General features: G+C 41.8%; 1 protein-coding gene across 1 annotated transcript in view; it reads right to left on the minus strand.

Moving 5' to 3' along the window:
• The window catches only part of TG (thyroglobulin), a 163,630-nt gene that overhangs the window by 65,063 nt on the left and 81,874 nt on the right, over nt 1-16,693 (minus strand). Inside the window, exons 38-41 of the mRNA XM_075415217.1 lie at nt 15,262-15,484; nt 11,496-11,589; nt 6,546-6,705; nt 1,316-1,515 (exon numbers count right to left, since the gene is read on the minus strand). Coding sequence (XP_075271332.1) covers nt 1,316-1,515; nt 6,546-6,705; nt 11,496-11,589; nt 15,262-15,484 — 677 coding nt within the window. The remainder of the gene's footprint in view (nt 1-1,315; nt 1,516-6,545; nt 6,706-11,495; nt 11,590-15,261; nt 15,485-16,693) is intronic.

Raw genomic sequence — 16,693 nt, forward strand, 5'->3', positions numbered from 1 at the left:
TTCAGTGTCCTGTTGTTAGAGAAAGAAGGAGTTCAAATTTTAATTTATAAAAGAAAAGATGTAATGTGGAACTACACTCTAGAAATAATGAAAAGCAAAGAGGTCCTTGCATTTCGCTTTCAGCAATTGCTCAACTGGTAAATCGCACTGTATCCTGTTACAGCTTTTACAGGGCCCCATCCCGAGCCATGTCAGTAAAGGGTTTTTGACTTCAGAGAAAGAGGAGGATGAAACTGTAGCCTGAGAGAAAAGGACTCTGGGTCTACTAGAAAATTAACTGCTATGCCAAAAGCTGAGTACAAATCTAGGAACTGTGTGAGGAATTATATGAGAATTACACAAAAGCCCCAACTACTGAACAGCAATTTTCAACAGCTTCCTTTGCCTTCCCCACTAGAGTGATGCAATTAAAATAATCTTATTGAGATGTGGGGATGCAAAAGGCAAGTTGTGTTTCCTGGAGCAATGTTTCCTGAAGAAAAATCAAGTAGTCAATAGAGAAGTCATTATTTTCAAGGCACGATTTTATTTAACTGGGTGATAAGTTTCCTAGACCAAGAATTCTGTTCCTCTGCTCACTGTTCCAAGTCGATTCTGCTAGCAAAGAGATCATTTTGTCCAAGTATCTTTTTTGCTCGACATGTAAACCTCCACTGAAGATAAAGCCATGTTTCAGAGTACACTACTGTCATCTGAGACTGGGAAGATGAATGGTAGTATCGACATTGACAAAGCTGATCTCAAAGTCCCGAGATTCAACACAGAAAGGGCTGTAAAAACACAGATCACTTGGAGCGACTGCGAAAATGGTCCAAGCTGACAGCAAACAAGCCCGTGGGTAAACGGATTTTTACTCTGTCTCTGAAACTTGCTTTTTCTTTTAAATGAAATCTATCATGAGATCAGATAAAAAGATTGGATAATTTAAACATGCGGATGTTTGGCTCATCAGTTTTACAGTCTAAAAACTGCTGATCAACAACCATATTTATGGAATGGAAACTAACCTGTTGTACCTATGTTATGAAAAAAGACTTATTTATATAACAGACAAAAAACCACAGTGACGAAAACCAGATTCTTACTATGACTAAATCAATCACTAAAGTGCATCTCTAGTACATCCTTGTGAAGCACTGAGCTCCTGGAGACAGCAGTCACAGGTGAGATGAAAAATAACTACAGCAATAACAGCCCTATTAGTGCTGCCAAGGTACGGATGAGACAAAACCAGCACCCACCACACACTGCAACATTCTCACATCTGTAAAACATCGTTTCACAAAGAAGCCGAAGTGGCAGGAATGGGACTTACCATCAACAGCATCCTCCTGAAGAGGTCCATATCCACTGCCTCTGTGAGCAGGTGAATGCTGATAACATCTGCCCCACCGCGGTCAGCTCCTAAAGAAACCTGGCTTGGATCTCCTCCAAAGCTAGCGATGTTCTGCTGCACCCACTTCAAAGCAGCCAATTGATCCAAAAGGCCAGCGTTTCCACTCACCTCAGGAGAGCCTATTGTGAAAATAAATAGGTGTGAAAAGAAATAAAACTATAAACATTTGAAGTTTTGATTAAATGTTACATTTTCAGCAGCTCTTGCAGCTGACCCTTGACAAAATCGACACCGGATCTTAAAAGCCTGAAGCGATCTCTTCCAATGCCATCACTATATTAACAGACTCCATTTCAGTTTTGACTACTCCAAGAATTTACGAGAGCTAGTATTCAGTGCTACGGTCACCATGTGTGCTTATTCATTAAGCCCCTGAAATAACCAGTTATTTTGTAAGACTTCCCTACCCCAACAACTAAAATTTTCACTTTCATATTCAAGAGTGATGCAAGCCAGAGTAAAGGACTTTGTGGTCTCTGTCTGAAAAAAAAATATTCATAGAATCATAGAATCACAGGCTGGAAAAGACCTTTAAGATAAGTCCAACCATCAACCCAACACCACCATGCCTACTAAACCACGTCCCGAAGTGCCACATCTACTTGTTTTTTGAACACCTCCAGGGATAGTGACTCAACCATCTCACTGGGCATCCTGTTCCAATGCCTGACACTCTTTCATTAAAGAAATTTTTCCTGACATCCAATCTAAACCTCTCCTGATGCAACTTGAGGCCATTCTGCACCCATACTTGGACTAAGACGCAACTAAGAGCAATGAAACATTATTCTGTTCAATTTGCAGCACTTTCAAAAACATCTGATCATCTCTTTCTCTAGCCACCACTCTGCAGGAGCTTTTAAACCAAGCCGCATAACATAGTGTTAGTGTATTTCACTACAAGACCACAGCAAGTTAATAAAAATACTAGAAACGACTGTACATAGAAAGTTAACATAATTAGCGGTTCTTCCAGCTGCATCCCTGGAGGTGCCTAACTGTCTGTCTTGATTATACAAAAATAACACTGCAATTTCTAAGCTTGATTTGGACATCTCATGGCAGGAGACATGAATTCAGGCTCAAGTATCCTTAAATTGAGGCCATGAGGTTCTTTTTCTAAATAAGTAGCTTGATCTTAAAACAAATTAAAAACAAACAAAAAAATCAGCGTGTTTGCCAAATTCAATTGAAACAATCCTGTTTCCCTGGAGTACACCTAATTGCATCTTTCTGCTTTCTACATCCTTTTTACACTTACCTGTCTGACCAAACATTTACAAGTCACATTATCTTGCATTTCTTTACACACATACAGGTATTGTTTTACAATTTGTAATATCTCAGTATATATTCTTTGAGATATACCTTTGACATACGTCTAACTGATAGAGATATGGATTATATGTATTCATTTTTTTGTTTCCATGAAAACAGAAGAAAAATAATTAATCACCTACTCCAAAGCTTAGCTATCACCACTGAAAAGACTACTTTCTTTTCAAAACCAACCACTGGTAACCTGATATTTTGATTAATAGGAAAATAATGCTGAAAGCATCTAATCATGCAAATGCCTAGGTAAGCTTAGTTTTATATCTACAAAAGCAGAAATAAGTAATTTCTACACAGTCCCTAAGAAAGGAACAGAAAATGATTACTCACTGTCTGCTTCTTTTTAATTCACAATGAGCCATTCATTCTTAATGATTTTAAATCCTCCACATTCAAAACTTGAGGGAAAAAAAATAAAAGACAGAAAAGCTAGGAATAGAAACACAACTAAAACTATTTGTTTCTTCCATTGCCAAGACCAAATCATACAGTTTTAAGGAGTAGACTCAGAAACTAGAGAATTAAAAGGAATAGACAGTGGAATAAAAAGCTGCCACTTTGTGGATAGGTAGCCCTGTCTCGGGCAAGGAGCAATGGAAAGTATCCATCCTGTAGCAGATATCCACATGCCTACCATAATGAATTACTGAGATATAGAGACCAATGTAAGCAGCGCCACAGAATACAGAGGAGACCAGATTACTGACAGCCTTGCACGTGTTACAGATACCCGGATCACAATAGCCATCACTGTAAGTGCCCTTTCAGTAGGACAGCCAAGAACTAAACGCCCCCAGAAACTACAACCTTCCACCTACGGCCATCATTTCAGAGGTTCAGGCCAAGCCACATCAGCGAAGCAATGGAGGAAAAAAAAACAACACACCAAACCATCAAAACTTTCCCTGTTTTAGTTTTTAGGGTTTTTTTAGTTTGTTCTGCACAAACATGACCAATTCCCAGGGTTCTGAATTCAGCAATAAACCCACTCTATGCTGTTACAAGGGAACCCTTATTTCAAGGGCTTGCTGCATGCCTCATGAGGCCTCCCCAGAGGAACTGAAATCTGGGTAAGTGTTTTAGCCACACAATGTGCCTTGCTACCAGTACACTAAACAACAAGACCGAGGAGGGAAATATAACCAGTTGCTTCTGCCCTGGCAAAAACTACAGCCAGGTTGTGAAACGTACCACACTGGGGAACAGATGCATGCACGGACATTCACCATAGACCAAAAGAAATGTGTCTGCTGGGAATCTTTTCCACTGCTTGAGGGACAGGCCTGGATATAAATCTTGTAAGCGGCCTTTTTGCAAGAAAAGTTCACATTCGTGGGAACCAAAGGAGGATGAAAAGAAAATGGTGTCCAGAAGGAAGCAGTGACAAGCATATGAATTTCTGTTATTACTAAACTGGATAAGAACAATAGCGCTAAATTTAAGCATGCAAACCATCCTGTTTTATATGACTTCATAGACTCTTCATAGACTCAGGCTTAAAAACATGACTGTCTTCTCCATACTCTTGCCACCCATATCACTGGCAATTCACCTTAACTTTTCTGGATGCAAAGTGAGAGGTGAAGGCACTAGTAAGAATGTGCATCACTTTTTGCAACATCAATGGGTGACAGCAAACTAAACTAAACATCCTGTATACTTAGAAAAATAAGAACTCTGACTGCTTGCAAAATCCCTGTCATTGAGAGACCAAAACAACTGCAGAACTAAGAAAAAAAATGAACAGAAAAAAGGAAATCTGTTGTTTTCGCTACCCGTCCTCCACAAAAATCTCCATTTAACATCTTCATTTCTAGTTTTGAAATTTATAACAAGTCAACGTGAGAGGATTCAGTACTTCGCTTAGTTGGACAATGAAACTGATATTGCTTACAAGATCATAACTTCTGTTTGTAACTTCAGGGCCCTCTAACAGTCCTGCTGCTAATGTCCCCACTGTCCTAAGGGTGAGCTCCTGTCCCCTTTGAAACTGATGGCAAAACTTCCAAAGGACCAGGGTTTGTCCAAGTCTTCAGTAAAAATGGAAACATTCTTGGAATATCATCTGAGTGTTGAGAAAAACCCTTACAGTATTTGACCCAGCTTGATAATCTTCGCTAAAAAACCCCAGTGGCAACAGGTCATGTACAGAAGGAGTCAGAGGTACTCCACCACCCTGTGGTGGACCAAAGAACAGACCCTGCAGTGGGAGCATTGCTCACCAGGATGGGTATGACTGAAAACACATGCTGACAGGGAGCCTGGCACTGACACACCACAGCTCATCACCCCCACATAGACTAAAGGGGAGACAGGAGTGCGGCACTGCAGGAATTTTTAGGGCTTCCCATGAATGTGGTACTTAGCTTGCTCCATTGACTCTTGCAAAGAGCTTTTCCTACTTGCTCCAGTGCCCTCTGGAGTGATGGGATTTTCCCAAATGTACACCATGGATTTCCCTCAGGGGAAGAGGCCAGAAAAGACTGCAATATTTCCTGGCCACAGCTTCGCAGTACAGAGAAGCAGCAGGTCCCTGAAAACTCCCCATCTGGAATGGAGCACCCCCATCTGAAGGTCTGCAGGAATGCAAATGTATTACATTATGCTCATGCACTGACTTTTTGGGACACGCATGCAGATCTCTATGAAAAAGAAGCTGGAGAATTTTCCTGATCCCTAAATTACGGCCATCCCATAACACTACTCTATTTAATATTCAGCCCAGTTATCATTTTCCACTTAGGAAGAAACCTAGGTGAGATTCACAGGGCTGAAGGAGGTTAGTGGGTGATGCGTGGGCAGTGCTGCGTAATGGAAGCTTGCACAGCATGTATCCACACCACATTTGGCTCTAGCGAAAATGAAGCCACGGTATCACTTTCATAAACATCTGGCTTGCAGTGATGACAACCGTGATTCTTTCCTCAGATATACCTATCACCAGCTTCATATCTAAATGAGTAAGGAGTTTGTAGTGCCAGCTCTCTAGTTACTGACTGAAAAACAGGCTTTGCTGGGAGTGAGCTTTGAACAAAACAGTAAAATGAAGAAGGGAAACAACAACCAATAGCTGCAGCTATAACCCCAAACAAGGCAAAATCCACACAGCATCACAGTAAATGCTCAAAAGAATCAATGAGGCAAAGTAAGTAGATCTGGTATTTGCAAACATGGCAAATATAACCTCCTAAAAGTTATAAATGTACTAAAACGTCCACTAGCAAGACCAAGGATCGCCACCGAACCAATGGAGTCAGAACTCCACTTGCAGTTGTTGCATTTTCTTTCAATGGATCTCTACCTTACGTTCCCCTGCCCCAGTCAGAATTGATGGATGGTAGAAAGAAAAGTGTTCTCTACTCACTTAAACAGGCAAATCTAATAAAACCTAATAATAACCCGCAGTTATCCCTCTCTGCCTTTTCCCCACTCTGACGCGGGCACAATCGAGCATTAGCAAAATTTCATGGATGGAACAGCTGGAAGTTGGAGACACTGAAAACCGTATTCACAATGACAGGCCACTGAGTAGTTTTAATGCCTAACCTATCGTCGTGTGTGTCTGCAAAACCCAATATCCACAGTTTGATCTGCTTTGATATAGATGCTTGGGTTTTGTTTGTTCTTCTTTTGCCTCCAGTCTCTCCCCTTTCACTTCAGATGAAGTCCCCATCATGGTCATTTTTCCCCCCAAAAAAGTGAAAGATACAGGCTTCACAAATGTAAAAATAACTTTTTTTTCTTTTAATTAGAAACAGAAGTGTTACAGAAAGCAATTTATCCCGTAGCTGTGTTTGTTCTAGAAATGACTTACCAGTACTAAGGAAACCAAAAACACCGACCCGGTAGTTTGCTGTCACGACAATGATGTTGCTGATGGCAGCTAGGTATGATCCATCTATGGTTGTCTTTCCCGCTTCAGCGTTATAACTCCTTCCATTGTGGAAGAACAGCAACACTGACATGTTTTTGACCTGCAGTGACAATAACCAGGTTAGTATTCCTGTAGACAACTGCTTTTGTAGGTCACTGATGAGAACACAAGCATCCTCCCCACTAAGATTATCTAAGCCTTTCATAGCTCTTTAACAGTGACCATAATGAGAGGATATCTGGCCATCTGTCTGAAATTCTAGGGCTAAATTGTCCACAATGCCCTATATATCATTAAAGAGCACACTATGTTCAGTACAAAGAAGATTTAATGGCACCGTGTTCCACCAGCTAACAACCCTACCAGGCTAGCTCAAGGCAGATCCATCCTGCTGACTTGGCGACTGAGCATGTTGTGGGCTCCTCTTTGCTGTAACATGACTGCTTTACACAAACATGCAGGAAAAGTTCAAACAAGTAGGAAAAAGAAGGCGGAAAAAAAACCCTTTTGGGTTGCTTCATTTTGAGCAGGACTAACTTCATATCTGTGCAGGGCTGTTTCCTGTTCTCCAGTCTCGAGCACTTAAACACTGCCTAATCTCAAAAAACTCACTTGACAAGAGCTCCTCCTTGCTCGTTTAATCTCCATGGAGGTGTTCCCCTGCTAGATATACAGCAGGATATATAGGGGTGTTCTGCAGAGAGGACTTTGTCTCTGCATGGGAGAGACTTACTTCTCATGAAGCACAGAAGGAGGCTGCCCCAAAAGAGCCCAGCAGGACTCCTGGGATGGGAAGGAGCTGTGATGGGCTGCTGCCCATGTTAGCACTCCTTGCAGAGCCACACGATTTTGCTCTGAAACTAAGGCTTTTTCCCAAAGCAGCACCACATCTGTGTGGACCCTCTCTGCATGCAGAGCAGGGTTGCAGCCAGGCTGCTGCTGCAAGAGCAGCGCAAAAGCAGAACTGGCCCAGGAGACCTCAGCAATCACCAGTAGATCAAGCTAACACTTGGAAGAAATACCAGTGAAACACATGGAGGGGTTTTGTTTAGTTTTTTCTTCTTTTTTTCTTCCCGTCGCAAATAGCAGAATAACCTGCTGCAATGCCAAAAAGATTTTTTCAAAGCATAGCCTCAATTTTCCACTCAGCACTTTCATCCCCTATCACCCACTTTGGTACTGTGCTGAAGGAGGCTCCTCTCCCCTCTGCTCAGCAGTGGGTCAACGCACACCCACCCATCCCGCTTTCTGCTTTGGCAGTTGCTAGTGTTTTTTGAAGAAGAGCTGGTGGCCCCTGCAGCAGCATCAAAGTGCATCTCAGGTTTGTTTTTCCCTGCAGCTAGAGGGCATTGGGCTCTGCTGCTGTTATTTTCTGGATGGAGCTGAACTAAACACAGCAGTTCCATCTGCTCTGGCAAAGGATGTCTCCAGCAAAAATGCGACTGGCAGTAGAGGAGAAGCAGCAGAGAAGCAATTGTTGCAGCTTCCTCCAAAATTACAGGATAGGAGGCAAAATCCCCTCAGCTGTCCTTAATTTGCCATGGTTATGTGCACTCCTCACTTATCTATCTGGAGAATCACTTCAGAGGCTTCTCGCGAACACAACGTTACCAAGAAAACCCCAGAATCTGCAAGCATTGAAGCATGCTGCTCGCTCTCAGGAACTTCTGCTCCTGAATAGAAATTGCCTAATTCACAGTTGAGTCCTAATTCACAGTGCCTTGTCCCTGGTTCCCATTTCTGCACCGCACGCAGCACAGAGAGAGGGGGGGGGTAATAAAAAAAAAATTAAATAATCTGTTTTCACACGGAAGTTCATTCTAAAATGCAACCACTTTGAGCCATGTCAGCTAAAAGGGTATTAAAGATGATGCTGAGCCTGCTCCATCCCCTCAACTCAGCAGCGCTAAGCCTGAGGTTCAAACTAGGCCTTTCCCACGTGTCCACAGGCTGCACAGCACCGTGACGTCCAGCTGCCCTCTAAGCTGTGTATTACACTGTGCCGAGCTACTTTACCCAATACTCTAGTGATGAAAAGCCTACGGAAGGCAAAGATGGGAGATGAAAGCTAAAAATGGCAAAACAAAACCTGCTTGTTTTGCAAGCAACTCGGGGGAAGATTTAGCACCAGGGCTGTGCCTAGGGCCAAGTTCCTGGAGGTAGCATTCCCATTTCTAGTCTGCACCTTACAACGACAGATCCCTCTCCTAGGTAGAGGTAAACTATCATGAAAAATAATTTGGGGTTTAATCCCAAGAGATTTCAGTCTCGGAGCTCACGGATTTGGGCATTTTAGATGAGGGCTGTTAAACATAACTGCCTTGCCATTTCTTGTTAGCCATTTTAACAGCATAGCACAATTATTTTTATGCTGTAATTGAACTATGCCTCATAATACGAGATATTTCATGCCGCCTACCTGTGTGTATTTGTATATATTTGGCAGCAAATTAATTTTTTACTGTACATTAGCTGCTGGATAATTTATTTTGGATAAAAGTGAATTTCTCTCAAGCCTTGTTCTCAGCCAAATTCAGCCAACCTCTGCAATTAAATCTGTGAGGCAGAAGAAATGCAAGACCTTAGCTAAAGCCTGCTGGAGCCAGTCTCTTCACCCACCAGCACTTGGTACCAGGCTGAGAAGCAGCACCGCCAGTGTCGTCACCAGGCTGCAGCAGGGTACACGTGCGGCAACACTGGGCAGAGAAGGGCCATCACGTTCCCCACAGACAGGCCACAGCTGCCACGTGGCTACTGCTCAGTGCAGGGGTTTGCTCCATATTTAGCAACAAAATGCAAACAGTCACACTGTGACGCATAAAATCTACACAAAGCCTTCCAGCTGAGACATGGTCAGATGGCTCCCTGGCTTAGCTAGCAGAGGGTTGTGCTCTGGGCAGCCCAGCAGCTCCACCTTGGTCTCATGCCTGCAGGCACTTAGGTCCCATGTGCAAACCCTCAAGGGGCAAAGTTCAGCATCCACCAGGAAGCTACAAGTCAGCTGGAAGTCTGAAAGGCTTTATAACATTCAGAACCATCTTCTCTATCCTTCTGTAAAACACTTCATGAGCTACGTGGCAGGGATAGACTTAAACTCTACCAAGCCAGGCAACCTCAAGTGCTTTTAGTACTGTATAGTACTGCTCTCTAAAGAACTGAGTGGCACAAGGATGATGTGATAAGGATGGAAATAACACATGGAGGGGTGGAAGAGGATAGAGGATACACTTGCTATTCTTATTTAGTAGAGAGTTTCAACTCTTGATCTTACATTTGAACCCTTTGCAAATGAAGCCGAAGCACAGCTTTGCTTTGCCAGTGTGACAGGTAGTGATAGTTATAGGTGGAAAAAAGTCTCTCAGAAGTGCCAGTTTTATTTGGAGGGTTATGTGGTACATGTAGCTATGGAAGCAAACTGAGGTGACATCATTCACCTTCTTCACTGCTTGACACTTAAAGAGTCCTTCGGTGGCAGGCAGGAGCTCCTGCACCATGCTCTTGTTCAGGCTCAAAATGCTCCCGAATGACCTCTGCATGCACTGCTCTCCAGGAGGGTTTATATTCTGTGTTTACTAGCTAATTTAACTTTCCATCATCTGAAAATATGTAACTATAGCTCTCCGTATGTGAGTAAAAAACAGAGCTCGCCACAAAAAGAAACAGGAAAATGCCATGCCTTCTGCTCCCAGCTACTTCTGCAAAACCAGAAGTTTTGGTTCTCTCTTGGGCTAGACCTATGCTTGTGAAAATGATTGACTTGACCAGACCTACTTCTACCTTGCACCTCTACAAAAGACACGACGGATTGAGTTCTCAGTACCACTACAAAGAAAAGACAAGACAGTTTATCTGCCAGAGGGCAGCAAATACAATGCTTGCGAATAAGCTGTCTTGAAATCAGCACTTAGGTGGAGATGGCAAACTGCCTGGGACTGTGACCTGATGTTTTCAATAAGCAACGACTGCACTCAAGGCAAAATGACAGCCTGGTGCTGCAAAGAGAAAACAGACTGCTGGTCTTTCTGGTGATTAAAAGGACCTACAAGGGACTCTGTGTGTTGCTGTCAGATAGCTAGACCAGCTCTTTCCAGACACGCAGTATGACAGGCTCATAAATTTCTATCATAACCACCATCACTTTCTGAAAATTACCAGCACAGTGGAAGGAAAAACTCTGTTCTTGTGCTCTGGGCCTACTCTTCAGTGGGATTCATGCGTTATTCAGCATATTTATCCCCAGGCCCCCCACGGGCTTGCCCAATCACCTAAGCTTGGCTTTAACTTGAAGCTTTATTTTATATCTATTTAGAATGAGAAATTCAAGAGCTTTCAAATGACAGTTTCTCAGATTGTACCATTGGCCCAGTCATCTTCACAACATCTATTTCTATGCTCTGCAGGCTGGGCACAAATCTATCATTGCTTGCTACCTGCATTCCTCAGCAGATTTCCCACGGATATCAACAGGGGAACTGTAAAGATGGGGGAGAATAAAACCCATCTGCTGCTGCTCGACTGGGGATAAGTGTCAATGTAATGTGTTGTATTGCGTTCTCGTCTCCTGGACAAATGGTCTCATTTCAGGGACATTGCCATTTCTGTTCTTAATTTCTCCTCCTTTGCTGTCACCTTCCTCTCATGATTTGTTTACCTCTTCGTCTCTCTCTTATTTCTAGCTTTTTAATTTGCTACTCTCCTAGTTACCCAAACATAGCTCACTGAAAGCCTATAAGGAATACTCTTGCACCAGTAAAAACAACAGAGTTCCTAATTTAACCTTCAAGGCTTTGTGAACACCACATGAAAAATCATAATTCATGCAAATTAAAAGTACTTTGAAAAGAGAGAGTGCTCAGTTACAAAAAAAAATTCAACTCATCTCCTGCTTACAGTGGTGGCAGGAACAAAGATGTTCAGATACAGGCAGTCTTCACTGACAGAGTATGATGGGGCCTCTCCATCTCCTGGCTGCCAACAAGCTGCCCTAGAGACACACATTGAGAAAATTACAATAAAAAGGCTTGCACTCTTTCTTCCAATGTTGCTATTTCCTTATATTTTGATGCATCAAGTTTACAAGATCTTCAGATCTGTAGATCTCAATCACATTTAAAATTATGCCCACCTATACCTTAGCAACATATACTTGGGTCTGTACATACATATACAAATGCAAAAACCACATTGTATTTTCATGTCTAGCACCCTTCCCTCAGAAAACCAGCCTCATTTTAAAAAGATTAGAGCTTGAAAACAAGCCTTCAGAAAACTCATGCTTTACATAAACTGCACAAAACCAGCACCAGAGGTAAGGGGAGCAGGGCTAGAAGTCTCAGGCACAGGTGTCCCCTTGCACACTTACCTGCACACTTATGTAATCCAAAATTTTGCTGAAATTCCAGTTATTTATTTTAATTCCTACTGGTCTGTGGTCTTCATTTATTTACACTAATTTTAATTTCTAACAGTCTGTGAGAAAATATGTTAAGTTTAAATGTTTAACACATTTTTAAAATCTGTTTGCTCTAAGTGTCACAGCAGACCATTAACAGTGCCCAGCAACGTTGAAAATAACCTTTCAATAGGAATTCAGCCAACCAGCCACATGCAGAAAATAATTTTTTTGGCCATCTTCTGAATAAGATTCATATGCTGAAGCTCTCTCCACAACAAGAAGCAAGTGGATGATTTTTGCAGTTCAAATATTTTGAATCCAGTTCCTTCTACTTCACAGCCGTATTTATATCACGTAATGAGTTATGGAAAAGCATCACAATTTATTAGGGAAGAAGCCAAAAGAGGTTCTGGAAAAGACGGTAATATCTCAGAGAAATATTTCTATATTATCATTTTTAATGCCCTTGTAAAATTTTACACTGAAGGTATGAAGAGATTCATAGAAAACCACAGGTAAAAGGATCAGCTTTGATGCAATTCTACAAAATCTTTCCATAAGGAAGGATCCTAGGGTGGTGATATGACTCAATAGCTCTCAACGCTGGTGTAGAGAAGGACATCATCTCCAACTAAAACTGCTAAAGCCATTTTAGGCAGAAAAAATACAAATTCCCAGGTAGGAACCCAGCCAGAACAACAGGTCTAATGCTATTAATCGTGCAGTCTTCAGTGGGGCAGCAGGAATCATCTTCTGTGCTCATGGCTATTTTTTTATTTTTTTCTTCACCCCTTTTTTTTTTTCCTACGAACTCATCAAGATTTCCAGCACCTCCAGCTCCCAGGATCTCCTCCTGCTGGCACTGACTCCAGGAAAAGGCTGCCACCTGCTGAGGCAAGTCCACAGCTCCTCCAGCATCTGGAAACCAACAGCTGGAGGAGGTTTTTTGGGCTATTTTGGTTAGGGATTTTTTCCTTGAGTCTTTTATCAGGTCTAGGCTGATAAACAAGTATTTGTGTTCTGCCAGCAATGGCACTGTGCTAACATGAATTTTTTATGTACAAATATTGCACAACATCAGTATAGAGTACTAAAAATAATAGTTGCCAATACTTTTTATATACACAGAGACTGAGATCTCTCTGATTCTCCAAGTGCACCTCCATGGTGCTAAGCTCAAATAATTCATTTTTTAACCTTAAATGAATAATAAAAAATAATTACCAAGTTCTTCATTGGCCTAAGGAATTACTGAGAATTCAGCACAAAGGAGCAGATTAACTGAAGTCCCTAAATTGCTCTGAAAATCTCAGCCAAGTTGCTTATTACAACACCAGGTCTTCAAAGAGAGACCACAGAGGCAGATGGGTCTTACCAAAGTCCTAGCAGACACCATGCTGTGGCTGCAGACACAAAGAGCTGATAGGATGTGTGCTAACCTAACGTCACTGTGCACCCGAGGAAACAAAAAGCCACTATTTCACCACATCCCTCCAACGTACACGAGGCTGAGTAGCTACTGTGGTTATGCTGTTAACACCTCCACAACTCAGGTGCAATCTGAAGGACGAGACCACCAAAGACCAGATGCTCTTTCAACTTCCTAAGACAATGCTGCACGTCTTTTCACTCAATTCGTCACAGCTGTGGCTGGAAGGACAACAGACAATCTCAGTAGACGTCAGCTCCATAGTAGCTGCCTTGAAAGTTCTCAAGTCACTCAACCTCAGCTCTCAGCCCTGATTTCTGCAAGTCCCTCTACAGAAAGTTCACTGAGTCCTTCCAACAGACTCTCTCCTTTTGAATGTTCCACATCTTCAGTCTCCTGTTTCTTGTTTCTATCATTATTTTTTTCCTTGCAGCTCCTTACGTGTGCCAGGAAACAGTCTGCTTTTTATTGATAGGAAGTGATCGGGTACCAGCTCTCTTGTTATCAGTTTCCTCTGTATGTGTGCAGTATGGCTCACTCACATGGGTGTCATGTGCTCTGGACTTTACTTTCTATTATGTGGACGTACTGTGAGAAAGACCCTATTAAAAACCACTCCACTTTCATATCTTGTTTCTTCTTGTTGTTGCATTTCTATTTGCTTTGATTTTTTTTTTTTAGAAGAAATCCACTGTCCTGAAGTGTTGCACAGCACAGATACACTAAGCAGTGTCACCCAAACCCTCTTTTTTTTGGTAAAGAAATACGCATTCACAGTTTGTCATTTTGGTTCCCCAATGCAAAAAAATTAAGACTTGCATTGTAAGACTGAGTGAAACACACACATGCACACAAAGGCTATGTCCACAGAGTGCCTCCAATTAAAATTCACCGACGGTGATGTCTGTATAGCCCTGGAGAGCCAGGGCCAGCCAATGGGAATCATTAGACACTGGGACTTAAGAGAAATTTAGTCTATCTTTTTAGAAAGGCCTATTGTGACAGCACAAGGAGTAATGGTTTTAAACCAAGGGAGGGTAGATTGGGACTGGATAGGTGGAAGAAATTTTTTACAATGAGGGTGGTGAAACACTGGAATGGGTTGCCCAGAGAGGAAGTGGAGGCCTCATACCTGGAAATATTCAAGGCTCTGAGCAGCCTGATCGAGCTGAAGATGTCCCTGCTCACTGCAGAGGGGTTGGGCTAGATGACCTCTAAAGGTCCCTTCCAACCCAAAGCATTCTATGATTCTATGATCTGCTAATACAGTTCCTAGGGTTTGTTTCCTCTTAAGGAATTACCTAAAATGTTTATAACTGCTGTACTTTTGTCCAAGTCATTTAGCAAGTATTTGCCTTTTCACATTTTTGGACAGAGAAGCCTATCTGGGTCCTTCAGCCTGATCTCCTGGACACTACTAGGCAGAGAATTTCTATATGAGGCCCACAGCTTCTGGTTATATCAGCATTAAAGCACCACGGTTTGTTTAAATACCCTACAATTTTATGGTGCAGCAGGAGCAAAATGTATTTGTATAAGTATTATAAATACCTGTATAAATACTCAGAGTGAAAATAGATTGACAGCAGAGAGTTATGCATAGATTCAAGCAATGTACTCAAATCTGCCTTTTTTCTTGAGGTGCTTACATGTATTAACATATAAATGGAGAAATTATTCTTTTTGCTAAACAAAGTCACAAACTTGTATTTATCTGTATCCTATAGGCTCTTTTGCAAGAAAGGACATGCATATGGTGGTCCTCACTCCAGCTGCTTTCATATCCCTGGATGGAACAAGCACTTCTGCAGATGATCAAAGGGGTTTCTTACCGAGCTGCAGTAGCATTCCAGGTTGCCACCCAAGCAAACGGCTCCGGAGGACTGAAGCGTCTCTCTGCAAGGGGAGGCGCAGCATACGGGATCCCCAGAAACTGGCTGATATTTCTCCACTCCGAGCCAATGTGGATCACCTGGGATGTACCAATCAGTTCTCCATGGGATGGGGTGTACACAGATGGAGTTAAACCCGATTCAGAAACGGGCTGAAATAAATCTGTTGTGGGGAGGGGGAACAAAGGAAAAATAATTTGCTTTTTCAGGTCCATACCAATTCAGAAATGAAAATTAATCCCATTTACCTTCATTTGAAACTGTTAAGTGTCTAATTCACTTCTTTATATGAAACATAAATAAATTTCTGTTACTGTCTCCCTATAAAATACTTCATGTTATGCTTGACATTAGCTACTGGATACGGACATTTAACTTTCCGAACCCTCACTCAAACACTTCTTCCATATCAAACATCATATTAGAATATAAATCTGAACATTTCTACAAAAAGGAAAAGAGATTTTCAGACTCCCTCCTCTCCCCCAACTGTAAAAAGCACAATATTAAACATTTAAAAGTTTATAGCAAGTCAGAGAGAGGAACGATAATCACACAGCGCATTGCTTTGGGCTCTCACGAGGAAAGACTTGCACTTCAGTCCCCTTTCCAGCACCTGTTAGGCCATGCGAGACAGAAGAGCTTCAACAGAAGTCAACAAGCACAACTCGTGTCCAAATCCCCTACAGTCCTGTATAGGGGCTGCTGTTCTTGAAGTGGGCGTTACCAGTGCAAGTGTTAACTTTGCCAGGCACATGTGTGCCTTCTACATGCCAGAGAAGGGAACGCAAGAGCGTAGGGTGCCAGAGGGCCTTCATCACCATCTCTTGCCTTACACTCTATTGTGGATATTGCTATATTCTTCCACAGAACTTATGCCAGTATCTACATTTTAGATCAAACATAATTGCTATATGAATTTATTTTTTGCTTGCAGAAAATTATTAAATATTAGAGGGTTATAGTTTGATCCAAAGTTTTTTTCTTTTTTATCTAAGGATTCTCTGCATCATTGGCTATCTACACAGAGAAGAAGTTTTCCAACTATGACTTAGTTTAAAACAGAGCTAAGTGATACCTCATACTATTTCTCTCCTAAAACAATGTATTTGATAGGTAGGAATGAAATTCTAAGTCACATGACTAAAACCAAAACCGTACATAAATATACAAACACACAAGTCTGGCTTTTATGTCTCAGTCTTTGATTTTGCTGCTCTTGACAATAGCAAACCCCTTTTTCTCTCATTGATTTTGAACCCAAGACCTTCTCATTAATTTGTTAATTCTTCACAGAAATTTCAGTTAAGAGAAAAGGAAATATTCATTCCCTTTCCCCTTATTGTTACCTGGTTTCTAATTACTTCTAATA

Source organism: Opisthocomus hoazin, chromosome 3 (assembly GCF_030867145.1).
Source record: "Opisthocomus hoazin isolate bOpiHoa1 chromosome 3, bOpiHoa1.hap1, whole genome shotgun sequence".
In the NCBI taxonomy this organism is placed as follows: domain Eukaryota; kingdom Metazoa; phylum Chordata; class Aves; order Opisthocomiformes; family Opisthocomidae; genus Opisthocomus; species Opisthocomus hoazin.